The sequence below is a fragment of the Pipistrellus hanaki genome, assembly GCF_964339955.1.
Source record: "Pipistrellus hanaki genome assembly, chromosome: 5".
Classification (NCBI taxonomy): Eukaryota; Metazoa; Chordata; class Mammalia; order Chiroptera; family Vespertilionidae; genus Pipistrellus; species Pipistrellus hanaki.
The window spans coordinates 74,103,276-74,129,902 of record NC_140507.1 but is presented as its reverse complement, the minus strand read 5'-3'; the positions used below and the strand labels follow the sequence as shown (position 1 = coordinate 74,129,902).

Here is a 26,627-nt window from a genome sequence, read left to right as displayed (position 1 = left end):
TCATTGGTACAAGCTTTCGATTTGCTTCCTGTATTTCTGGATGATGGAATTTCTCTTAAACTTCGCTGTTGGACCTGTTGAGAAAGGAGAAACCAGTTCAGTTGTGGAGAAAAATCAAACAAACAAAGCCCACGTGCCCCGCACAGGGCCAGGCGAAAAGGTGGCGTGGCTGGGGCTAGCGGGTGGCCACTTCCCGGGCCCACCACCTCTGGCACCTGGGGATGGAGCCGGTGACAAGGAAAGGTCCCGTGGAGCCGTAGGAAGGAATTTGGCTTTTATCCCCAGAGGGAGGGGTGTGGCTGCCCTGGGGAGAAGGGAAGAGCTGGCCCCAGTCCAACAGGGGAGCCAGCATCCCTTTAGGTGTCCCCCGCTGGTCCCGCAGACCCTCTGGCCCCCAGAATAAGGCACGTCTCACAGCCCACATGGCCCTGGGCCAGCCGGGGACCAGCCTCCAGGAGCCAAGGCCACAGACCCCCAGGCCACTCACCCAGCTCTCCTCCGTAGATGGAAAAGTCCTTCTCCAAGATGATCCACTTCTGAATCCTCTGCGTGTTGGAGGTGGCCTCCTGGTTCACGGCCTCCATGCCTTTCTGGATGGCGCCATAGACCAGCGGGTCCTGCAGCTCCACGATCTCGCGCACGGTGGTCGCCGGGCTGCCCACCTCCCGGCAGAACCTGATGGCCTCCCAGTTGAGTTTGTCCAGCGGCTCTCCGGTCATCTCGTCGACCTCACACTGCCCGGAACACCCCTGTCACCACACCCGACCCCCCCACGCAGGCCCCGGCCAGCCCTGGGGACCGGGAGGAGGAGGTCCGGAACGGGCAGGAGCGCGCCCCCTGGACCCCGGGGCGGAGGCCCCGCAGGGCACCCACGGTACCTTCAGCGTCAGCAGGATGCTCAGGAACTTGGCCTTGTCTCCCACCAGCAGGGCGTTGCTGACGATGGGGATCTTCTCTTTAACCCTGTTCTCGATGGGAATAGGGGGCACGTTCTCGCCCCCGGCCGTGATGAGCATTTCTGGAACACAGGGCTCAGTCTGTGCGGGCTCAGCCACGGCCACGGGAACCCCGCCCTCCAGGGTCTGAGGGGGCGGGTGTTGGCACAGACGGCCCAAACCCCAGGAGCAGCAGAGGAACCCCGCCCTCGGCCAGGACTTGCAACAGGCCCCACTTTCCTCGGCCCCCGTCTGCCCAGTTTCTTCAAATTCCCATGAAATGTCGGAAGCCGGTGCGTTCCGCTGGGACAGGGTCTTATGAGTGCACTGCCTGCTTTTCAGCCTCCCATCCCCTGCTCCGGCCCTATGTCTTGCTGGGAAGATAGCGAAAAGCTTCCAGTCACAGCGTGTCTCTGTCCCCTGATAGTTCCACCACGTGGCAACCACAAAGGAACCTACGTCCAGTCTTACCCGGAGGCTTTGTGCCACATCCCTAACGCTGGCACGTCTGAAAAATGCTGTGTCCCCCCCCACCCCCCACCCCCAACAAAGCCTCTAAAATTCTCCCAGAGCTATGCTGTCCTTTCTTCCTGGGAACTGGACACTCTCTGTTCCGCCCACCCAAGCTCTCTCCAGCTCATTTCAGGACTTCGCAGTTACCGCATTTAAAAATATATATATTTTATTGCCCTGACCGGTTTGGCTCAGTGGATAGAGTATTGGCCTGCAGACTGAAGGTCCCAAGTTCGATTCCAGTCAAGGGCATGTACCTTGGTTGCGGGCACATCCCCACTAGGAGGTGTGCAGGAGGCAGCTGGTCAATGTTTCTCTCTCATTGATGTTTCTAACCCTCTATCCCTCTCCCTTCCTCTTTGTAAAGAAATCAATAAAATATATCTATCTATCTATTTATATCTATCTATCTATTTATATATATCTATATATCTATATATCTATCTATATATATATATTGATTTTTATTTTATTGATTTTTTTTTTTTACAGAGAGGAAGGGAGAGGGATAGAGAGTTAGAAACATCGATCAGCTGCCTCCTGCAACCCCCTACTGGGGATGTGCCCGCAATCAAGGTACATACCCTTGACCAGAATCGAACCTGGGACCTCTCAGTCCTCAGGCTGAAGCTCTATCCTCTGAGCCAAACTGGTTAGGACGCAGTTATCGCATTTCTGATGTCGTTATGGCGATTGTAATAACATGATCACTTAATGGACATCTGTGGTGGTGTCTGCCCAGTGACTCCTCCTTCGGATAAATGCACCCTTAGGGATGTTTCCTTCAGGAACTACTCTCCATCTTTATGAGGTTTGGCAGGTGAACTACAGGGTGAGCATGTGACCAGGTCTGACCAATCAGTATAGTCCATCCTCTACAGTGATTCGGGCTGAAACTGTGAGGAATAGCACACTCTAATCCTGAGGGGTAGGAGAAGCCGAGCCTGTTGGCAGCCATCCTGTCACCAAATGGGGAAAAGCCTTTTCCAGAATGGCCCCAAGAGCCCTCTCTGGTTTGGCTCAGTGGATGGAGCGTTGGCCTGTGGACTGAAAGTTCCCAGTTCGATTTCGGCCAAGGGCACATGCCCGGGTTGTGGGCTCAATCCCCAGCAGGGGGCGTGCAGGAGGCAGCTGATCAATGATTCTGCCTTATCATTGATGTTTCTATCTCTCTCTCCCTCTCCCTTCCTCTCGGAAATCAATAAAGGAAGGAAAAGAGCCAGAACCGGTTTGGCTCAGTGAGTGTCAACCTGCAGACTGAAAGGTCTCAGGTTCGATTCTGGTCAAGGGCATGTACCTTAGTTACGGGCACATCCCTAAGAGGGGGTGTGCAGGAGGCAGCTGACCGATGTTTCTCTCTCACCGATGTTTCTAACTCTATCCCTCTCTCTTCCTCTCTGTAAAAAAAATCAATGAAATATATTAAAAAAGAAAAGAAAAGGAAAGGAAAAAAAAGAAAATAGCTCTGTAAGAGAAGGATAAAGAGATTCCTTTTGCCATTGTTTTGGCACCTGAGTCTAGCCATGCCTGAAGCAAGACCTTTTGGACTTTTTCATTCAAACGTGTTTCCTTTTTTCATTCGAACCTGTTTAAGAAGCCTACTTACTGAACAGTTATTCCCTATGTCAGGCTCAGGGCCAACTGCTCTGTCTGCATCAGAGGTTGGTAAAGTACAGCCTGCAAGCCAAGTTCAGTCTTCTGCCTGATTTTGTATGGCCACGAGCCAAAAAAAAAAATGGGTTTTACATTTTTAAATTGTTGGAAGGAGATCCAAAGGATAATATTTGGGGCACATGAAAATTCTAGAACACACAGTCACATCCATTTGTCTACACATTGTCTGTGGCTGCTTCTACGCTACACGTGTGCCAAGTTGTGTGGCTGCGGTACAGACCATATTCCAAGGGCCCTTTCTAGGGAACGTTGGCCAATCCCTGTCCTATGTCATGCCACCGAATCCTTAGTCAACCGTTGTGATTATTATTCATCTCAGATTGCAGGGCAGGAAACGGGTTTCAGGGACGGGGTGGGCGTCTTTCCCGGCTGTTCTCGAGGACAGAGCTGGGATGTGCAGAACAGGACGGCCCTGTGTACCCATGTGATCCCCCTTCCCCTTGCCAAGCAGAGAGCGGAGGCTGTGTCGGTGCTGGTATGCCAGCCCCTGACATGCTCGGAGGGGCCTGTTTGCAGGAGATACCTGCAGGACCTGGCCTGGTACCTTTGATGCGGCCGGTGATGTAGAGGAAACCCTGGTTGTCCATCAGGCCCAGGTCCCCGCTGTGCAGCCAGCCTTCCTCGTCGATGACCTCGTTGGTCTCCTCCTGTTTATCCAGGTAGCCCATGAAGACGTGCCGGCCCCACATGCAGATCTCCCCGATGCCGTCGCTGGTCTGCTGGTACAGCATGTTCTTACAGCCACTTACGATTTTGCCGCAGCTGCCAGGGAACGGAAGGAGGGAGACGGAGGCTCAGAGCGACAAAGTCCCAGGCTCCTAACGCTCTGCTCCACTTGGCTGTCCCCGGGCGGATCGGCTCCGGGCTCTGGGGACCAGATGGAGGTGTTTGCTGAGTGAGAGAGAGGGAGTGTTCCATCCAGGGAGTCCAGTTCCCAAACCCTTGGTGAACCGGGGCACACAGCACCGTGTAGGTCTTAACCTCCACACAAGTGGGAGGAGGTCAAAGAGCTCCTGGCTTAAGAAGAGTGGCCAAACCCCCGTGGGTTTTTTTTGTTGTTGTTGTTGTTTTGTTTGTTTGTTGTAGTTTTAGGTGTTTTTTTTTTTTTTTTTTTTTTTTTTTTTTTTTTAAGCAAACAGGTGTAATGACCAGGACAACCAACCATAATCTCTTCAGAAGTTCCTTCCACATGACAGAAAAGCTCTATCTGAAACCTGGAATCTTATAAGACTTCTTTTCCCGGAGGGAGCGCTGGGGAGAGGGTTTAGAACGCAGGGAAGAAGGGGATGCCGCTTTGCTAGCCCTCTTTCCCGGGTCGAGGGGCCGATGGGGTCAGAGCTAATGTAGGGATTCCCTTCGTTAGCAAGAGAAGGAAGGCACCCACAGGAAGGTCACCATTTACGAAGAGCCCCCTTAGGGAAGGCCTTTCAAGGAATATGGAAAACCACGGGAGCCACAAAGAAAAGATCCGTCCATTCAACCATAAAAGGATTTTTTAAAATCCTGCACAGCAAAAACACCTTAACTAAATCTAAATACTGCCGTAGCCGGTTTGGCTCACTGAATAAGAGCATCGGCCTGCGGACTGGAGGGTCCCTGGTTCAGTTCTGGTCAAGGGCACATGCTTGGGTTGTGGGCTTGATCCCCAGTAGGGGACATGCAGTGATTCTCTCTCATCATTGATGTTTCTCTCTCTCCCTCTCCCTTCCTCTCTGAAATCAATAAAAATATTTAAAAGGAAAAAAAAAAGAACAAAACTAAATACTAATGATAAACCTAATATTGGCAACTCGTCAAAAACAAAGGGCTGATTTTACTAAATATATTTTACTAATATATAAAGAGTACCAACAAACCAATAATAAAGGGACTGATAATCCAGTTTTTAAAGGGGACAGATGATATGAACAGATAATTCAGAGAAAAGAAAATACAAATGGCTTTTAATTTTTTAATTTGATTTCTTTATTAATAAGGCCGTGGTCGGCAAACTGCGGCTCTCGAGCCACATGCAGCTCTTTGGCGCCTCGAGTGTGGCTCTTCCACAAAATACCACAGCCTGGGCGAGTCTATTTTGAAGAAGTGGCATTAGAAGAAGTTTAAGTTTAAAAAATGTGGCTCTCAAAAGAAATTTCAATCGTTGTGCTGTTGGTATTTGGCTCTGTTGACTAATGAGTTTGCCAACCACTGGATTAAGGTGTTACATATGTGTCCTTATTCCCCCATTACCCTCCCATCCCCCCCTACTCATGCCCTCACCCCCCTGTTGTCTGTGTCCATTGGTTAGGCTTATATGCATGCATACAGATCTTTGGTTGATCTCTTCCTCTTACCCCCCTCTCCCCTATCTTCCCTCTGAGGTTTAATGGTCTGATCGATATTTCTCTGTCTCTGGATCTGTTTTTGTTCATCAGTTTATGTTGTTCACTAGAGGCCTAGTGCATGAAAATTCATGCACTTGGTGGCGGGGGCGGGGGGGGGGCGGTGTCCCTCAGCCTGGCCTAGGCCCTCTCATAGACCAGGAGCCCTCGGGGGATGTCCAACTGATGCAATCAGTCTGGCCTCCCTCTGGGAGGTGATGCGCGGGCCAATCGGGGGACAGTGCCGGCCAGTGAGCAGCCAGCCCCACCCCCAATCACCTCTCCACCACCCCATCCCCTCTTTCTGCTCGCTGGCACCTGCCTTGGCTGGCATGGTGCCGCCTGCTCACCGGCCCCACCCCCACTGACAGGTCGTTCTGCCGTCCAGTCTATTTGAATATTAGACTTTTATTATATAGGATTATATTCCGTAAATGAGTGAGATCATGTGATATTTAACTTTCTCTGACTGACTTATTTCATTTAGCATAATGCTCTCCAGGTCCATCATGCTGTTGCAAATGGTAAGAACTCCTTTTTTACTGCAGTGTAGTATTTCATTGTGTAGATATACCACAGTTTTTTAATCCACTCATCTGCTGATGGGCACTTAGGCTGTTTCCAAATCTTAGCTATTGTAAATTGCGCTGCTATGAACATAGGGGTGTGTATATCCTTTCTAATTGGTGTATCTAGTTTCTTGGGATATATTCCTAGAAGTGGGATTTATGGGAGTCAAATGGGAGTTCCATTTTCAGTTTTTTGAGGAAACTCCATACTGTTCTCCACAGTGGTTGCACCAGTCTGCATTCCCACCAGCAGTGCACAAGGGTTCCTTTTTCTCCGCACCCTCGCCAGCACTTGTTCTTTGTTGATTTGTTGATGATAGCCATTCTGACAGGTGTGAGATGGTACTGAATTGTCATTTTGATTTGCATCTCTCGGATGATTAGTGACTTTGAGCATGTTTTCATATGCCTCTTGGCCTTCCTTCTGTCTTCTTTCAAAAAGTATTTATTTAGGTCCGTTGCCCATTTTTTGATTGGGTTGTTTATCCTCCTTTTGTTAAGTTGTATGAGTTCCCTGTAAATGTTGGAGATTTAACACTTATCGGTGATAACATTGGCAAAGACGTTCTCTCATGTAGGGAGCTTTCTTGTTGTTGTCAAATGGCTTTTAAATGTATGAAGAAATTTTTTTCAACTTCATTTACAACGAAAGGAAAATTATGATGACAAACCATTTTCTTCGAATTGGTTTAGCAAAATATATGGCATATATACTACACATCCATTTTACCATTGTTTATGGTGACAAACAGTGGAGAGAAAAAAATGCCCTAACTATCCACTAAAAAAGAGACCAGCTAAGTAAGTTATGGTGTTTCCACGTGGTGGGATACTGTGCATTAAAAACGAGCCAGCTATTCTCACCGACAGAGAATACCCTGTACAGAGACGCCTTACTTACTGGATCTGTTCAGTCCCTGAGCTGGGATGGTGTGAGGCAAGGCTGAGTGGAAGTTTGTGCACCAAATCCAGAGAGTGAAGGGTGTCATGCTCTCTGGATTATTTTGGTTCCTGAACTCAAGGCAGAAAGGATGAGGGTTTGGGTTTTTGTTTTTGTTTTTGTCAGTTTTTACATGGGAAATGCTTCCATTTGGGATAAAAATATATGTCAATGCACTCTTATGCCAGGTTCATTTAAAGGAATACAATGTGGTCCTTTTGCCTCTGGGAGAGTGATATGGGTTGAGTGCCCCACCTCCATTCCTATTTTGCACGCAAACTCCCAGGACCTCAGAATGTGAACCTGTTTGGAAATAGGATCCTTGCAGATGTCATTGGTTTAATTAAGAAGAGGTCATACATGAGTAGCATGGCCCCAAATCCAGTACGAGCGGTGTCCTTTATATTAAAAAAAGAGGGAATTTGGACATAGACACACGTATGGGGAGATGAAGGCAGATGCTGCTAGAAGCCAAGGGAGGCTGCAGGTTGCAGGCCTGAGGACAGAGCTGGGAGAGAGCACGCGACAGTTCCCCCTCACCGGTTAGAGAGACAACCAGCTCTGCAGACGCCCTGATCTTGGACTTCTCGCCTCCAGATTGTGAGGACATTAATTGCTGTAGTGTAAGTGGGTGGGACTTTGTGACAGCAGCCCCAGCACACTCCCCCAGTGAGCGGGGGGAGGGGGGGAGGGGGAGGAGGGAGCTTTCCAGGCTATCATTTTACACCTTCTGATTCCTGTGTGTGCATGTGTGTGTCCCTCACTGAAAAAGAAACAGTGACAGACAGAGGCTGGAATTTGTGCCTTTCCTCCAGGACCGGGGGAAGGTCACTCCTCTTCAGGGTAGGGCCACCCTTCGGTTTTGGAAGCACGCCGGTGGGCCTTGGGATTTATGGAGTGGAAGGGGGAGCGGTATCAAGGTGGCTCTCTCCCCTACAAGGTAAAGGCAAGAAGTGAGATTGCCAGATGAGGACGATTGAACTTCGTTTTTGCCAAGTTCAAAGGCAGCTGCAACCTGGCCAACCGTGAGAGACAAGCCGGACCCCCAACATGGCAGCAGGGGAGGGAGAGAGCCAGCCGGAGGTTCTGCGAAGGCGCATGGCCCTCAGACTCAGAGCGGGCCTCGCCTTTGGTATTTGTGCTGTTTCAGTGTCACGGGGCTCAGTCCGGCAGCCTGGGGCAAGCCGAGCTTGGGGGAAAGCGGACGTGTTAGGTGAGTCTGGGTGGTCGCCAGAGGCAGCACTTGCCAGCGGCAATCGGGGAGACCATGGGGCGTTCTGAGAACCCTTCCCCTTGTCGGTGGAACCTCCGACAAATGGGGTGGGGGGGGGGCTTCCCCTGGTCATGAAGATGTGGGGCTTGGGCGCCGGAGCACAGGGATCATTCTGGAGATCCCGAGACAGAGTTGATCTCAGCCCAGAGGCCTGTCCACTCTCCCAGCTTTTTTCCCCTGACCCCATGTTGCTGGAGGACTTGGGGGTGAGGGGTGGGTTCTATCCAGGAGGCCAGTACCTTAGCATCCGGAGGTTATCCGCGTTGCATGCGGTATGAGGGCCTGAGGACTCACTCATGCCATACATCTCGCCTACAGGTATATCCAGGCTGAGAAAGAACTCAGCAGTCTCCCGGTTGAGGGGTGCGGCCCCACTGACAAAAATGTGGCAGTGATCGAAGCCGATGCTGCTCTTGACTCTGTTGAACACAAGTGTCTTCGCCACGCGGTAGCTCATGGAAGACTCAACCAACCTATGGACAGTGCCAAGGGCAGCTCAATAGCCATGGATCCAAAATGGGCTGCTGGGTCCCAGCTGAGCCCCTCACCCACCACCCTCCCCACCCAGCCCCCTTGGCCCTCCACCTACCCCTGCATCTTTTTTGTATTAATCTTTAAGCCAATATTTCTTGCCCACGAAAACACCTTATTCTTTAAGCTTGAGGATTTGGCACAACTTTCCTTTATCTTCGCCTGTATCTTCTCCCAAATTCGGGGCACCCCCAGGAAGGCAGTAGGCTTCACCTCTTGCAGAGTGTTGACCAAGGTGCCCTGCATGGGACAGAGCTGGGTTAGCCACACCTGCACCTTCCATGGACCCCAGATGTCCATCTCTGCCCAGTCACTCAACTCAGCCCAAGAGAACCTTCTTGGGGCTGATTAGACCAGGTGAGCTCCTGACTCAAGCGAGCCCACCCACTGGCTGGTCAGCAGCCAATCAGATTTTGTCTCTCAAGGATGGAGAGTAGCAGGCTGGTAAAAAATCTGTTGCCCAAGTATGCAGTGGAATATTATGCAACCATTTAAAAGGATGCAGATTTCTCCCCAAACTTATCTATAGATTCAATGTAATCCCTTTCAAAACCCTTACAAATTGACAAGCTGAACTTAAAATTGATATGGACGTATGGAGGATCTGAAAAGAACAAAATCAGAAGTCTTACTACCTGATTTTGAAATTTATTCTAAAATAGGGTGATCAACTATCCTGGTTTGCCCAGAACTAATGGGGCTCCTGGAAGGTGAATTTTTCAGTTAAAAAAATTGTGAAAGTCCCAGGCAAACTGGGACAAGTTTCTGGCTTTGTCCTATCATAAAGTCAGAAAAACCAAGTCAGTGTGATTTTAATGTAAGAATTGACATATAGATCAATGGAACAGCATAGAAAACCCAGAGATGAATCTTTGCATTTGTGATCAATTGATATTCAATCCAAGTGCCAAGATAATTGAATGGGATAAAGGATATTCATATCCCCTCAAATTAAAAGCTTTGCTTAGAGCCTTACTTCTCACTAAACAGAAAAATAAACCCAAAATGGGTCACTGACTTGAATGCAAGAGCTAAAACTAAAAGGCTTCTAGAACACGTAGAAGAAGATCTATGTGACCTTGGCATGGATAAAGATGTCTTAATATGACACCAAAAGCATAAAAATAAAATAAAAAATAAATTGGCCAGGCCGCTGTGGCTCAGTGGTTGAGCATTAACCATGAACCAAGAGGTCACTGGTTTGATTGCCAGTCGGGACACATGCCTGGGTCGAAAACTCGTTCCCAAGTAGGGGGCATACAGAAGGCAGCCGATCGATGATTCTCTCTCATCAATGTTTCTATCTCACTCTTCCTCTAAACATCAATAAAAACATTTTTTTTTTTTTTTTTTTTTTACAAAAGAAATAGGAGTTCAGAGTCAAAAAGATAAGTCACAGATCTGGGGAAAAAATATGTTCAAACATATATTTAAGAAAGAATTTATATCCAGAGGGTATAAAGAACACTTTAAACTCAACCCTGAGAAGATATGCAACCACATTAAAAAAAAAAAAAAAAGATTTTTGAGAGAGAGAGGAAGGGGGAAGGAGAGAAAAACAACTATGTGAGAGTAGAACATGGATCAGCTACCTCCTGCACCCCACCCCCACCCCCACAGGGATTGAGCCCAAAACATGGGCATGTGCCCTGCCTGTTTATCAAACTGGCAACCCTCTTAGTGCATGAGACAATGCCCAATCAATTAAACCACACCAGCCAGGACCTGGAACCATGTATCTAAATAGGCAAAAGATTTGAACAGACACTTTTCCAGAAAAGATAAACAAATAGCCCATAAGCACATGAAAACTTGTTCACCACCATGAGTCATGAAGGAAATGGCAATTAATGTGATGAGATGCCACTTCACATCCACCAGGATGGCAATGGTCGTGGTGATGTTATTGAGGATGTGCTAGTGAAGAGGGGGAGAAACCGGACAGCTCTCAGGCACTTCCGGTGGGACTACACAACGCGAGAGCAACTCTGGAAAGTCTGGCGGTTCCTGAGACTGTGAGAGGCACCTTTATCCCCCATCAGGCTGATCGTGTTAAAGTTTCTGACGCTATTCCGGAGTTGATAGGAATGTGGGGGAAAGGGAACGTCTCGGTCCTGTAGGTGAGTGTGTGTGTATGCATCATGTACTCCAGCCGAAAACCTAAAGCATTTAGGAGTGGCTACTACATCTCCAATACTGAGCTTGGGGGAAGTGAGAAGGGCCAGGGAGAAATGCAAGCAGAGAACTGAATGACAAGGGGTCAGCAGCCACACAAACAAAAGGAGGATAAACCTTTTAGAAGGAATTACAAAGGCCCTCATGCAGCCTGTTGGATGCAGGGTGGGAGGATCACAGCACCCCCAAAGACACCCCTCCTCACCCCCTGAGCCCAGGAATAGGTCATCCTTCACAGCCAAAAGGACTTTGCAGATGTGAGTAACTTAAGGGTCTGGAGGTGAGTTTGGTTTTTGGAGCTTTGGGGAGTTGGGAATACTGACGCACACATACACACATGTGCGCACACACACACACATGGGTGCCCTGATTTGGGTTAAGATCAAACAACAATATGACGAACTGTTTCTGATGCTGCTAAATGAAGTGTAAAATGAGCACAGAGAAGGATCCCCTAGAACTGGGGCTTAATGGAACCATCCACGCGTCCCCGCTGCCCTCCGCCTTACCTTGAGAGCGTCTGGCTGAGCAAAGTGGGTGCAACCCCCGACCTTCATGGGCAGCCAGATATCCATCATCAGAGCTGCAATGTGGCTGAGGGGAAGGTAGCTAACGACCGTCTCCTGCTTTTCCGGCGCGCAAGTCAACTTTATGTCCTTTGCCACCGACCCGGCCAGCCACGTGATCTGGAACACAAGTGGGGCTTACAATCCAGGGCACCTTGTCCTGGCTGAGGGGCCTCTTAAATGCAGTTCTTTTATAAACAAACAAATAAGTAAAGTTGATTTTGGAGAGGAAGAGAACAGAGGTGTCTCCTGTCCAGTATAAAATTCTGGAACCAACATTGTTCAACAAACAAAGAGGCCGCCCATAATCCCCTCCCATAACCACCTAACCATTAGCATATTCATGTTTTTCTTTTTCCAATGCATACCTTCATTTAAAGTTTTACAATCTGTATTCCAATCTGAAACATCAATGATGAGAGAGAAACATTGATAGGCTGCCTGTTGCACACTCCCTACTGGCGATCAAGCCCACAACCCTGGCATGGGCCCTGACTGGGAATCAAACCTTGACCTCCTAGTTCATAGGTCAATGCTCAACCCCTGAGCCATGCTGACCGGGCTAAATGCAGTTCTTTAACAAATACATGCAAAGCACCTACTGGGTGGTGGGTGCTATTCTCATCCTTTACAAGCATTAACTTGTTTAATACTCATCATAACATGCTGTGGTTGGTAACTAGGAATCTTCCTGTTTTACTGATGGCAAACGGATTCACGGAGAGTTAACTTGACGGAGGCTGGAAGGAGCTATAAAATTCAGCAGCAGCTTTGGAGGGTTACATAGACACCCTTGGGTCCAAAAACAGATCCTAGAGTCAAAAGTTCTACCGGGAAAGTCAGAAATCTGAAGGATTCAGTAAGTGTTCCTGAATCACATTCTGACGCCACCGTGTGCTAGTGGTGTGAGCCTGGACTATTTGCTTAAAAACCCTTCCAGCCTCCATTTCCTCATTTGTAAAATGGGAACAGAGGTGTCTCCTGTCCAGTACAAAATTCTGGAACCAACATTGTCCAACAAAGAGGCCACTCTTAATCCCCTCCCATAACTACCTAACCATGAGCATATTCATGTTTTTCTTTCTCCAATGGGATACCTTGATGTAAAGTTTTAGTGTGCCTATAATTTTGCAACCTATATTCCTCACTGGTGTCATAAAACTCCGGTGAGCAGTTTACTTCGTTAATCCTGCCACATGGGCCTCTGCTCTGTTCCTCCAACTCATCAGGCAGAGTCTAGCGTCAGGGCCTTTGCACTGGCAGTTCCCTCTGCCTGGACTGCTGTTCCTCCAGCTTTCCCCAGGCCTGACTCCTTCTCACCCGTCCAGTTTCCCATTAAATGTTGTCGGCGAAGAGAGGCTGAAGTTTTCAATGTCTCATTCTCTAGGCACGATTCGCCATAACTAAATGGTTTTATTTCATTTACTTTTTTTTTTCTTCATTGCCACCCCCACCCGCTCTCCCCCCACCCCTCTCCTTTGGCAGCCATCAGCTTGTTCTCTGTATCTATGGGCTTGTTTCTATGTTGTTTGTTCACTTATTTTGTTTTTTAGATTCCACAAAAAAGTGAAATTATATCATATTTGTCTTTGTCTGATTTCACTAAGCATAATACCCTCTAAGTTCGTGCATGTTTTCACAAATGGTAAGATTTCATTCTTTTTTTATGGCCGAGTAATATTCTATTACATAAATAAATAAGTATACCACATTTCTCTGATCCAATTTTCTCCTAATGGGCTCTGAGGCTGCTTTCATATCCTAGCTATTGTAAATAATGCTGCAAGAACATAGGGGTGCATCTGTCTTTTTAAATTAGTGTTTTGGATTCTTTGAATAAATTCCCAGAAGTGGGATTGCTGGGTCAGACTGTAGTTCTTTTTTTTTTTTTTTTTTTTTTTTAATCCTCAGCCAAGGATGGGTTTTTTTAGAGAGAGAGGAAGGGGAAGAGAGAGAAATATCCATGTGAGAGAGAGACATCGATCAGCTGCCTCCCGGACAAGCACCAACAGGGGTCAAACCCGCAACCTAGGTACATGCCCTGACTGGGAATCGAACCCACAACCTTTTTTGGTGTGTGGGGCAATGCTCCAACCACTGAACCGCCTGGCCAGGGCTGGCAGTTCTATTTTTAATTTTTTGAGGAACATCTATACCAAATTCCATAGTGACTGCACCTCTTTACAACCCCACAAAGTTCACAAGGGTTCCCTTTTCTTCACATTCTCGCCAACACTAGTCTGCTGGTTTTTTTATGCTAGCCATTCTAACAGCGGTGAGGCAATATCGCATGGTGGTTTGATTGATTTGCATTTCCCTGACTGTTAGTGATGGTGAGCATCTTTTCATAGGTCTGTTGGCCATCTGCCTGTCATCTTTGGAGAACAAATGGCTTTATTTGTCCATTTACTCCCTGTCCTCCCAAGGGCCACAGTTGGATCTGTTTTGTTCAACGCTGTATCCCCAACACACAGTACGTGCTCAGTACATTTTTGTTGAATGAATGAATGAATAAATCAATCAATCAGTGATTGAGGAGATAGAAGGGATTAAGCGCAGTAACATATGCAAAGCACTTGGCCCATAGTAGGCCCTCAAAATTAGTCCCACTTCCCTCTCTGGGCCTCAGGGTAGAGGGATTTTACTTCTGTCCTGTAAGCGCTGTCACTCACTGCCTGTGCCTCCAGGCACCCCACACCCATTTATTGAGGGAAGGGGCTCGGGTTGTGTAGATGGTGATGCACAATATGTCGACACTTCTGAGTTCAATCCCGGCTCAGAGCTTTGCTCTACGACCTTGAGCAAGTCATTTCCCCTCCCTGAGCCTCAGTTTCCCCATCTGTGAGAGGCTTTAAGGACACAGCTTACCTCGTGGGTTTTTCGTGAGAAATTAACGTGTGTTTACCTCAGGGTGGTACCTAAGTTAGTGCCCTGTCAGTGGGAGAAGCTTTGAATGTTCCTTCTTCCTACAGAGGGTGATGCTGGTCTTTACAATCCCCGTGGGCCGGGCATTGTTCTAACCATCGTATCTACGTGGTCGGTTAAAGGCAGCGGCAGACTCCCTGCCACCCTCCCCTTCAAAGCCGAAGCCTGTTTTCCTCGCTTCCACAGGACCGGTCCACGGACTGGTTGGCCAACAGAGTGGAGCAGAACGACGCGGTGACTCCCCGGGTTGAGCCTCCACAGACCCGGCTTCTGCCGTGGTGCCAGGGAACATTAGCTCCGAGGAGAGCCTGTCGTGGTAAGCAGCTCAACCACCTTGAGCCACCATGCCGCGAGGGTGCCCAAGCCACAAGGGACATGTGAGTGAATTCCTTCTTGGATGTTTCTACTTTTCTGCATACAGCTGAGTGATCCCAGCTGACCCTACACGGGGCAGGAGAAACAGCCTGTGGGTCCTGGACAAATTCCATACCCAGAGGTAACACGCTTTTAGGTCGCTGAGTTCTAGAATGGCTAATAGCCAACTGGCAGAGGATATGGGGTCGTTTAATCTCCATGGCAACTCTACGAGTGGAAACCATTCTTATCTGTGCTTTACAGATGGGGAAACTAAAGTTAAGGAACTTGCCCCCCGGTCACACAGCTAGCACGTGGGAGAGCCAGGATTCCAACCCCAGAAGCTTGGCTCCAGGGTGGAGACTTGTCAGCCCGATGCTAGGAAAACGTCTCACCAGCCACATGCAAAGCCACAAGGAGCCAAGGCCACGTGGGAGTTTAATCAGATGCCATTCAGAGTCCATGATCTGCAGCCCTGCCCGTCGCTGCCCCCTCCTAAGTGTCCACGTGCCTCTCTACACACCACAGGCGAAGGGCTGTGGGTCAGACCCCTCAGTGCAGCCCCGGGGGGTCAAGAACAAAGCATCCCGAAGGCCTCCGCCCCGGGCGAGGGACTCCGGATGCTCCGGAGCTGGCCCTGCGGCGGGCACTTACGTTGTCATGGCTGAGCATCACTCCTTTGGGGTTGCCCATGGTCCCGGACGTGTAGATGAGCATGGCGCACTGGTTGGCCTTCTGGCTCGCGATGATCTGGTCCAGCTGGGAGTCGGGGATGGTGTTGCCAAGTTCCATGAAATCGTCCCACTGTGGGCAGAGGAGACAGGCAGAGGGTGGGCCTCTGGCAGGCGTTTCCTGTCCCCAGTCGGACCCTGTCCCGCCAGCTTCGCCTAAACCGTGACTTTTGGTCGGAGGAAAGGTTTAGGGAGAAGCGTCAGTTCCAGTTCCTCTTACAAAAGCTGTTGCTTCAGTGGAGGGCGCTCTTGGGTGGAGACCTGGGGTGCCGCTCTGAGCCCTACAATGAGCAGTTGTTTGCTTCTGGTTCCTGCACTCCTGGGCAGGCCCCTTAAGCTCCCTGTGCCTCAGTTCCCTCATTTGTAAGGTGGGAATGATACCAGAACCCAACTTCTTGGGTTGTTCTGGGCATGTAAATGAATTAATATGCCAGATGCTCGGCAATGGAGGGCAATATCATTTGAGCTCTGCCTTCCTAGATCCCACTCTGCACCCCAAATTTCTCAGTGACCAGCTCGATGGGACCAACGCCACCCCCGATTCCAGAGGTCAACCCTGATTGGTTTAAGGCAGAGGGTTCCATTTATTGGGCCACAGTGATTGGATCAGGTCTGGGCACGAGACCTCAAATGGTCCAACCCCAGTGAAAGTCAGGGCTTTTGCTGGAAGTGCTCTCTGGACAAGAAAGAGTCAGAATGTAGCCTTGGGAGCTGCTGGACTGTCTTAGGACTATGGAGTCAAGAAACCAAGAGGGCGAAATGGAGCTTGGGCCACATTCAAGCCCCTGGTTCCAGCCATGCCTGAAATCTACACCCTGAGTTTTAATTTCATGAGTCACCAACTTATCTTTTTGCTTTGTGTGACCTTCACGCCAGAAATGAAATAAAATTAAGTTTAAAAGGTCAGCATGGCTCAGTGGTTGAGCATTGACCTATGAACCAGGAGGTCACGGTTCTATTCCAGTTGGGGCACATGGCCAGGTCGAGGGCTCCATCCCCAGTTGTGGGGTGTGCAGGAGGCAGCTGATCAGTGATTCTCTCTCATCATTGATGTTTCTCTCTCCCTCTCCCTTCCACTCTGAAATCAATAAAAGTATATTTAAAAATAAAATAAAAAGCCCCTCAAGGGCCTGCCCATTTCCCTCTGGAGCCTGGCCCTCACCCCTGCTCACTACCCACTTCCTCTGAGCGTCCCCACACACTTCCCCGGTGAGCCCCCTCCCCGCTGTGCCCTGTGCCCCGCCCACACTCACAGAGTACAGGTAGCTTTTATTGTTCTCCTTCATGGGCATCTTGTACTGGACAATCGCCTTTAGGGTCCCCAGCTTGTTCTGTGGAATCTGAAAGAGAGTTCAGCTTGGAGCTCACGGCCACCAGCCCTGGGAAAGACAGAAGCCGGATGGGTGTCCTAAGCGCCCTCCTACTGCAACCCTGGCCTCTGTTTAGCGCCTTCGTTTGTTTTCTGTGAAATAGCGCTCCTTGTCTTGACTGATCTTAGGGCTGGTTGTGTGTGGGTTCATATATATATATTATTGATTTTTTACAGAGAGGAAGGGAGAGGGAGAGAGAGTTAGAAACGTTGATGAGAGAGAAACATCAACCAGCCACCTCCTGCACGCCCCCCCAACGGGTATGTGCCCGCAGCCAATGTACATGCCCCTGACCGGAATAGAACCTGGGACCCCTCAGTCCGCAGACCGACGCTCTACCACTGAGCCAAACCGGCTTCGGCCTGTGTGTGGGTTCTTTGTGGTTAGTGTCAGTAGCTTCCAACCATCCAAGGCGGATTGAGACAGCAGCCTCCCCGCGGCAGCCTCAGGCCGCACGCTGTGCTCTGTCCGCTGGCAGCTGGCACCTCGCAGCCAGGATTCAGTGAAATTCCTATTGAATCAGGCCACAGAGGTCCTCCGTAGGGGGAGCTGGGCCCTGGCCAGGTTCAGAACTCTCTAGCTCTCCCAGCGCTGGAAGGCTCAGCGGACCAGGCCTGGCAGGTGCCCGAACCCTGCTCAGACAGAGCAATCACTTCCAGCATTCCTTATGCTCATTAGAACGAGAGCCACGGCACCGGTGTGGGTCGGAGAGAAAAGGTGACGGAAGTGCTCGGACCAGCCAGATGAGACTTCCAGAAAGATGGGGAGCCAACAGCCAGGCAGCAGTCTGTGATGTTTGGGGAAGAAAGTTGGGGGGAAGGCTGGGCTGAGGACCGGAGGGAGGAGGATATGGGAGGAGGCCGGAGAGGGTGGTGAGGGCCAGGGAAGCCCCCTGGGAGGCAACAGCGAGGAGTTTGGGTTTCTCCAAAGGAGGGTGATAAGCCGCGGGTACTGCCCGGGATTAGATTAGCCAGGGCAGCAGGATAGGCTGACAGTTTGGGGGGAAGCGTGTCAGGAGCTGGCTTGGCGTCTTCCATGCAGAGCAACCAGAACCACAACCCCACCAGCAGCCCGTTCGTCAAACTGTGAGCTAGAGGTAACTCAGGTGTGGCAGATGTGTGTGAGGTCAAATAGACCAGAAGTAGGACAGGAAGCCATAGCGGTGAAACTGGTACAGGGGGGGAAGACGGGGAACGTGACATTTTCTAACGGGGAAAACCCAAATCGTAAGCGACCGATACTCATGTCAAGAATGGGAAGCACCCCACTCATCACCCCCAGTCTATTCTGTTATTAGTAAGCAGGGCATGACATGGGGACCAGGGACCACAGAAGTGCCATGCGAGAAAGCAGTTTCAACAAAGCTCAAGGCTGGCCCCAGCTGGTTTGGCTCAGTAGATTGAGCGTCAGCCTGTGGGCTGAAGGGTCCCAGGTTCAGTTCCGGTCAAGGGCACATGCCTAGGTTGGGGGACTCAACCCCCAGTAGGGGGCGTGCAGGAGGCAGCTAATCGATGATTCTCTCTCATCATGGATGTTTCTAATCCTCTCTACCTCTCCCTTCCTCTCTGAAATAAATTTAAAAATATATATTTTTTAAAAAGCAGAAAAAAAGCTCAAGGCTGGAGGCAGAGGTCTGTCCTTCGGCTCCAAGGAGGCCTGCTGGCACGTGCTCTGGTTCACTGAGTCCAGCCAGGATTTCCGGTCAGGAAATGTGCTCTGGTTTCAGAGATACTAAAATGTGGGGACACAAGAGGATGCCATCGATGGCAAGACACATCTCAGCTCCACACATGTTAAAAAGTGGGGAAATGTGCCCTGACCGGTTTAGCTCAGTGGATAGAGCATCGGCCAATGGACTGAAGGTCCCAGGTTCGATTCTGGTCAAGGGCATGTGCCTTGGTTGCAGGCACATCCCCAGTACGGAGAGTGCAGGAGGCAGCTGATTCATGTTTTTCTCTCATCAATGTTTCTAACTCTCTAATCCCTTTCCTGCCCTCTCTGTAAAAAATCAATAGAAATATATATATATTTTTTTAAAGTGGGGACATGTGCAACTCACAAGTGATAAAATAAGAAGAAACAGCCCCCGTGGCCCCTCCGCTGAGCCATTAATCTGGTCACATGGGCACACCCTTCCCCCAAACTCCCCTCCCCTTAGGGTAGGGGTGTCGAACTCAATCAGAGAAGGGGCCAAAATCTAAAATCCAGCCTAAATCGCGGGCCGAATGGTTTACTGAACAGTCATAAACTGACAATGTCATAAACTGACAGCGGAGTGCAGTGATGACAGCGCGGTGCGGGCCACATTGCAAGGCCTGGCGAGCTGGATTTGGCCCGCGGGCCTTGTGTTTGACACATGTGCCTTAGGGCCTTCCTGCCGGAAGCTGGTTCCGGAAACAGAGCGCCATTCCAACACAAGGAATAGGAATAGTTTCGACCATACGTGTCTCTCCTCATACAAAGACACGGCAAGGAGAAAAGAGAAACTAAAAGAGGAGCCAAATTTCACAAAGTCGCCACAAGACAAAGGAAAACTACCCAGCATTCCCGTATAAAACTTAAAACGTACGGAAGCAAGGGCAGCTGGGAAGGAGGAGCGCAGAGCAAACATACAAGGGGGGACAGGGCCAGAGAGAAGAGAAGCAGGAGGCGGTCGAACTCAGGGAAGAAACAGAAGAGAAAGACAAAAGCATCGCAGAACTGCAGGCGGTTATAAGGAACGAGCATGACAAGGCTCAGCAGAATCACACTTGTAAGAGACGCATAGCAGTGGACTGCACATACAATTATGCGTACACGCGTTGTTTTAAACGGAGTCTGAGTAGGAAATTAAATTACTGTGAATTGGAAATTAATACTTTCTGATCCTCACCCTGATCCTCCCCACCTCCCCCGCCCCTGCCAGAGCAGCTTTGCCAGTTTTGCTAAAGTGGTGGAGGACTGTCCGGCCTGTGTGGCTCAGCGGTTGAGCACCAACCTATGAACCAGGAGGTCACAGTTAGATTCCCAGTCAGGGCATATGCCCAGGTTGTGGGCTCGATCCCGGTAGGGGATGTGGAGGAGGCAGCCACTCCGTGATTCTCTCTCTTCATGGGTGTTTCTCTCTCTGCCTCTCCCTTCCTCCCTGAAAACAATAAAAACATATATTTTTTAAAAAGTGGTGGAGGACTAATATTGAACCTGTGTGTGCAGCAAACCTTACCACTCCACCTGATCATTAGCATCTACCTGGGAGCACAAAGACACCTGGTCAGACCTCTGAGGTCCCTCTCCCCGCGCCCCCCCCCACCCCCCCCGCCACCTCGGATGACTGGCAGGCAGGGCTGGGTAGAGGTTTACCGAAAGGATCTTCTGTAGCTGTAAGTCATTTTCAACCACCAGGATGTTCACTCTGGCTTGAGTAATGACGTACTGACAAGCCTCTGCAGAGTTGGTGGCATAAATACCAACACAGAGCCCCCTGGGAAAAGAAATCACACATGCCTGTCATGTGCGTGTGAGCCTGGGGTGTGTGTGTGGGGGGTGTTCTGGGTGGTGGGGGACTAGGGGAAGGGCCTGCAGGCAAGTTCTGAGTTTACAGCCTTGGCACAAGCTTCCCTCCCTCCACAGCTTAACAAAAACAACAGGAGATAAAGGATGACATAAGCAGCAACTCCTGTGATGTCATTGCGATGTACACTCATGGAACCCTCACAACAGCCCATTTTACAGTTGAGCAAACTCAGTCAGGGCAGTGACGTCACTGTTCAAAGTGTCATGGCGCATAATAAATGCCAGAGATGGGATCTGGACTGCCCCCCACCCTCAGGCACCTGCTCCCTCCATGGGCAGCCTTTTGGTCTTGCTTTTTTTTTTAATTCTCACCAGAGGATATTTTCCCCATTGCTTTTCAGAGAGAATGGAAGGGAGGGCGGGCCAGGGAGAGAAACAGATGAGAGAGAGAGATGTGAGAGACAGACACCTTGATCAGTTGCCTCCCACAAGCACCCTGAACTGCCTGGGGATCAGATCTACAGCCCAGGTACGTGACCTTGACTGGTGCATGAGTCCATGCTCTGACCACTGAGCAACACTGGCCAGGATGTTCTTGCTTTTAACCATCCTGTCCTGGGTCTCATTTGCATTTCCCTGATGGCTGATAGCATCAAGCACCTTTGAATTGCTTATCCCCTACTTGGCTTTGTAACATTTTGTTCACTTAAAATCTATTTTTCTTTTTACTACTGAGTTCTATAAGAACCTTCTCTATTGGAGATGCCCATCATGTGCCAGGTTAATCGGTCTGTGTGTCTGTCTCGCCTGCCCTCCTGGGGCTGAGGCTGAACGCCCGCTCACATCTGGGGCCGGCCCCGAGCAGCGGCTCATCCACATTAACAACGAACCGCGCATGGTCTTACCCTGCGAGGATGGTCCCAAGAGAAGTAACCACCCACTCAGTGGAGTTAAACCCCAGGATGCCGACTCCATGGAACCGCTCCAAGCCCAGCTGGGGAGGAAAACACAGACAGACACAGGAAATGGAAACATGGAGTGGTTTTGCTTCTGGTAGGAGGTGTCATTGCGCGGGGATAAGCCAGCGTGGAGGCTGAAATCTGGGTGTGAGGCTCTTTTGGCTGTTGGGAAACCCCATTGGTTTATGTTTATGTGTTTTATGTTTATTGTGGTAAACTATTTACAGCACGAATATACCATTTTAGCCAATTTTTAGCGTACAGCTCAGAAGCATTAAAGACACTCATATTATATGACCACCTCCACCATCCTTCTCCACAATTTTTTCATCTTCCCATTACATACTAACGCCCCATGCCCTTCCTCCAGTCCCTGGCCCCTCCCCTCGACTTCCTGTCTCTATGAACTTGACTCCTCTAGGGCCCTCCTATAAGTGGAATCACACAGTATTTGTCCTTCTGTGACTGGCTTATTTCACTGAGCATAATGTCCTCAGGTTCATCCATGTTGTAGCAGGTGTCAGAATTTCCTTCCTGCCCTTGCCGGTTTGGTTCAATGGCTAGAGCGATGGCCTGTGGACTGAAGAGTCCCAGGTTCGATTCCAGTCCAGGGCACATGCTGGGGATGTAGGCTCTATCCCCAGTAGGGGGCGTGCCGAAGGCAGCCAATCAATGATTCCCTCTCGTCATGTATGCTTCTATCTTCCCCTCTCCCTTCCTCTCTGAAATTGATATATATCTATATAGATATGGGTTATATATAGAATTTCCTTCCCTTTTAAGGCTGAATAATAGTCCATTGGGTAATGGGCCACACTGGGTTAGTCATCCTCTGTTGGCAGACACTTGGGTTGCTTCTCCCTTTGGCCATTGTGAATGATGCTGCTGCCTGAGTGTGCACGTATGTGTTTGAGCCTTTGCTTTGAATTCTTTTGAGTACTACGCACCCAGAAGTATATCAGAAGTGGAATTGCTGGGTCATGTGGCATTTCAGTGTTTAATTTTGTTACGAGTTGCCATACTATTTTCCACATTGGCTGCTCCATTCTGCATTCCCACCAGCAATGCATGAAAGTTCCAATTTCTCCACGTCCTCACACCACCTGCTATTTTCTGTTCTTTTTTTAAAAAAAAATAATAGACACTCTTAACGGGTGTGAATTTATTTTCAATTTTTAACCACAAAAGTACCCAAAGAGTGATATCCTAGAGAGGTGATAAATGGCACTTTTCAAGATGTGGCCTTGGTCTGGGTGTGGTTGAGGACGAGCTGGAAACCTGGACTTGAACTTATCCCTTAAGTTATCCCAAAGTTGGCCACTCTAACTTTGTTGGCCTTTTTAGTCCCACGAGGCAAGGCCGGCCGTCACCCTGCTCTTCGGGAGACGGGCTTGTGGGAAGCCTCCGCTGGGGCTCAGGTCACAAGGCCCAGCGTTTCCGCTCGGTGACCACAGGCTGTCCTCGTGTGGGTACGCCTCTGCTCATGTGCACACAAACTGGCATATTTCCGATTGGGTCCCCGAGGGGAGGAGAGTAGCGGGTCCTTGAGCTCCACCACTAAGAGCATAGCTACCAAGGACCGACTTTCCGGAGGGAAACTTACCGCAGCACTATGGTGCCGGGCGGGGCAGCCACGACAAAAGCCGGCCCGAGCACACGGCTCTTAATTGTGACAAATCACAGTCTCTCAATGAAGACACGTGAGCATCAGGGAGAGAAGAACTGGGATCTAGGTTGAAAGGGGACCCAATTTCCTATATATCAAAACCACTAGCAGATACCTTTCTACGAGGAGGGATACCTAAAGGATTCATTGTCTCCCTTTCTGTTTGCTTGTTTTTATATATTCACTAGAGGCCCGGTGCACAGATTCGTGCACCAGTAGGGTCCCGCAGGGTGGCCTGCGGGGATTGGGCCACAGCAGGTGGCTGCGGAGGAGCCTGAGCCCAGGCTGGGTGGCGGGCAACTCCCGCTCATCCCAGCCCCGCTGTGCCTGCCGCCGCTCAGTGGGCTCATTGCCACTCTGCTGCAGTCTCCACTCGCCCATCCTAGGGTGATACCAGCATGCCCATGACCGAGAAGCAGCCATGGGCTCATGCCCAGGCAGTCCTGATGCCGGTCCCAATCCAGGTCCCGGTCCAGATTGGGGAGGGGCGCACAGAGGCAGTGTCTGCGGGACAGGCTCGTGAGCCCTGCATCAGGCACCTGTCGGTCAGCTGAGTGATGCTCCCACTGTGGGAGCGCACTGACCACCAGGGGGTAGCCCCTGCATTAAGTGTCTGCCCCCTGGTGGTCAGTGAACATCATAGGGACCTGTCGTTCCACCATTTGGTCATTTTGCATATTAGGCTTTTATTATATAGGATTGTCTACTGCTGCATAACACGTTATCACAAATACAGCACACATTTATTATTTCAGTTCACCCAGGTCAGGAGGCTGGGGGAAGTCTAACTGGGTCCTCTGCTTAGGGTCTCCCAATGCTGCAATGAAGGCCTCAGTGGGGACTATGGCCTCCTCTGAAGCATGAAATCTTTTCCTGCGTGCATAGATTGCAGAATTTATTTCCTTGTGGTTGAATGCATGAGGCCCTGTTTCCCTGCTAACTCTCAGTTGGGGATGGATCTCACCTCCTAGAGGCTGTCTGCCATCCACAGCCCCATGGCCCCTGTGCACTACAAGGCAGTTTGCTTCCTCAGGGCCAGCAGGAGAGCCTCTCCTTTCCTGCTTCACCTGGTTAGGTCAGGCCCACCCTGAGCATTTGTCCTTTGGATGAACTCAAAGTCAACTGATTAGAGACCTTAATGACATCTGCTAACACATCTTCACCTTTGCCACCACAGGAGGGAGAATCCTTCATTGTCACAAGTCCTGCCCACGCTCAAGAATATGAGACTAAGAGCATGGCTATACCAGAGGCTGGGATCTCAGGGTATCTTAAGAGTTCTGTCTCACATACCTATTTAGCTGGCCAAGATGGACATTTTTGATAATATGATGTTGGCAAGAATATAGACAAGCAGATTTTTTCATACACTTGCATGGGCACTCAGAGGCACCTCTGTACAAGAATTCACTGTGCGAAAGAAGTTCACTGTGGCACCATGTATGGTAGCAAAATGCTGGCAACAAACGCCCACCAGCAGGGGGATGGTTCAGTCAATACTGTTACAGACATAATTGCAGTTGTTGAAAGAATGTGGGTTTTAAGGCATTAACCAACATGGAAGAATTTTAGAGTACAGGAGCCAGTCTTTGAGATGGCCCTCAAAAGGATCCTCATTTCCCGGTATTTGTGTACTTGCATAATCTCCTCCTTCATTGCATCAAGGTTGGTCTGTGTCACCAAGAGACTATGGAAGAAGTGATAGTATGTCATTGCTGGGATTCGGTTGTAAGAGGTACCAGGCTTTCCATGTTGTTCTCACTCTCTTTGAATCATTCGTCCTGGGGGGAGCTGGCTGCCATATTGTGAAAATACTTTTAAGATATCCTCTGGGCCCACTAAGCCTCTCCCAGATTCATGGTAAATGTTTGTCATGTTAAGTTCCTGAGTGTAGGGGTGATTTGTCATGCTGTAGTAGCTCACATAGAGATCCCATGCCAAGAGGGAAAAACAAGGTGCAGAATCGTGGGTATAGAATGCCACCCTGTGCGTAAACATTTGCATATAGGTAAGTTATATCACATATACACATAATTCATTCCCCAGAAGGATGTATGAAAAGCTGGCAATGGTGGCTGCCTGCATACGGAAGGGGTCAAGAATGGGAAGGCCTGGCCAGTGTGGCTCAGTGGCTGAGTGTTGACTATGAACCAGGAAGTCACTGTTTGATTCCTGGTCGGGGCACATGCCCCAGTTGTGGGCCCTCCAGGATGTGGCATGCAGGAGGCAGCTGATCAATGATTTTCTCTCATCGTTGTTGTTTCTCTCTCTCTCCCTTCATCTCTGAAATAGATAATATATTTAAAGGTAAAAGAATTGGAGGGGAAATTTTCACCAGTTACCCTTCCCATCTTGTGGTGGCTTTTGCATTTTGTATTATATGTATGTATATGTATTTCCCATTCTCAATGAATGATTGAATAAGTTATATGGAAGGGAGGGAAAGAGGGAAGGAGGGAGGAAGGGAGAGAGGGAGGGACTCATTCACCTTGAGCAAGGCTCTCGCAGCCTTCCGACAAGCCTCGAAGTACTGGTTGTAATTCAGTATTTCCCATTTCCCACTGTTCTTTGATGCAAGGGCTGGATAAGTCCCAAATCGGTTGACTGACTCCCGAAAATATTCTGGGATGGTTAAGGGGGGCTCATGGCCTGGCCCATGTTTTGATAGCCTCAAAGCGACTTCTCCATCTGGACGAATGGTCCACAGTCCAGGACCAGGTGGCTTGGTTTCTAAAAAAGCAATACACATACTTTAATTTTGATGTTTTTAGCTCTCTATCTCTCTCCCTTCCTCTCTGTAAAAAATCAATAAAATATATATTTTTTAAAATTCAATGGGAAAAATATCCTCCAGTGAATATTTTAAAAACATTAAAAATACTTTATTTCTCCCCCCACCCCCCAAAAAAATGCTAACCCTCATCCAAGTCTGTTTGGAAAGGGGTGCTGATAAGTTTGCTCAAAGCAAACCTTTGATTTATAAAAAAAAAAAAAAAAAAAAAAAATTAAAACAATGCAGCATAAAACAAGGTGTGTCTGTGCTCTAGACTGGGTGGCTGAAACCACAGACATGTATTCTCTGCCAGTTCTAGAGACAAGAAGTCCCAGCTCAAGGCATTGGCCAGTTGGTTCCTCCCGAGGCCTACCCTCTGGTGACCCTCTGGCAAACTTTGGAGCTCCTCGGCTTATGGAAGCATCACCCGGTTTCTGCCTTTATCTTCATATGGTGTCCTCCCTGTGTGTGAGCCTGTGTCCCGATTCCCCTTTTATAAGGACACCAGTCATGTTGGATTAAGATCCATCCAGTCTGCAATGACTCTATTTACAAATTACATCACATTCTGGAGTGCTGGGTAGCTGAATTTGGGGGGATGTCTTAGTCCATGAGGGCTGCTATAACAAAATACCATAAGCTGCCACTCTTCAGTAGCTCTCTGCCCACTGCCCTGCCTTCCTGTAGCTCTCCCCACCCCCTCCCGCTGCCTCCCATCTTAGCTTACTGCTCTGCCCCCTCCTGTAGCTCTCCGCCGCCAGCTTATAGCTCGCTGCCCCACCCTCCTGCTCATCTGTGATCCGGTCATTACAGTCAGTCAT

The 26,627-nt window shown here is 49.4% G+C and overlaps 1 protein-coding gene across 1 annotated transcript; it reads right to left on the bottom strand.

Annotated features, from left to right (window-relative positions):
• Positions 1–26,627, bottom strand: ACSBG2 (acyl-CoA synthetase bubblegum family member 2; the record flags this gene model as incomplete). Its single annotated transcript, XM_084883833.1, has 13 exons — positions 1–74; positions 488–734; positions 879–1,018; positions 3,667–3,884; positions 8,504–8,737; positions 8,854–9,035; positions 11,480–11,656; positions 15,470–15,619; positions 16,800–16,886; positions 20,256–20,376; positions 21,314–21,402; positions 25,522–25,763; positions 26,534–26,627. 13 exons carry the CDS (start codon positions 26,625–26,627, stop codon positions 1–3), a joined length of 2,055 nt encoding a protein of 684 aa, XP_084739959.1.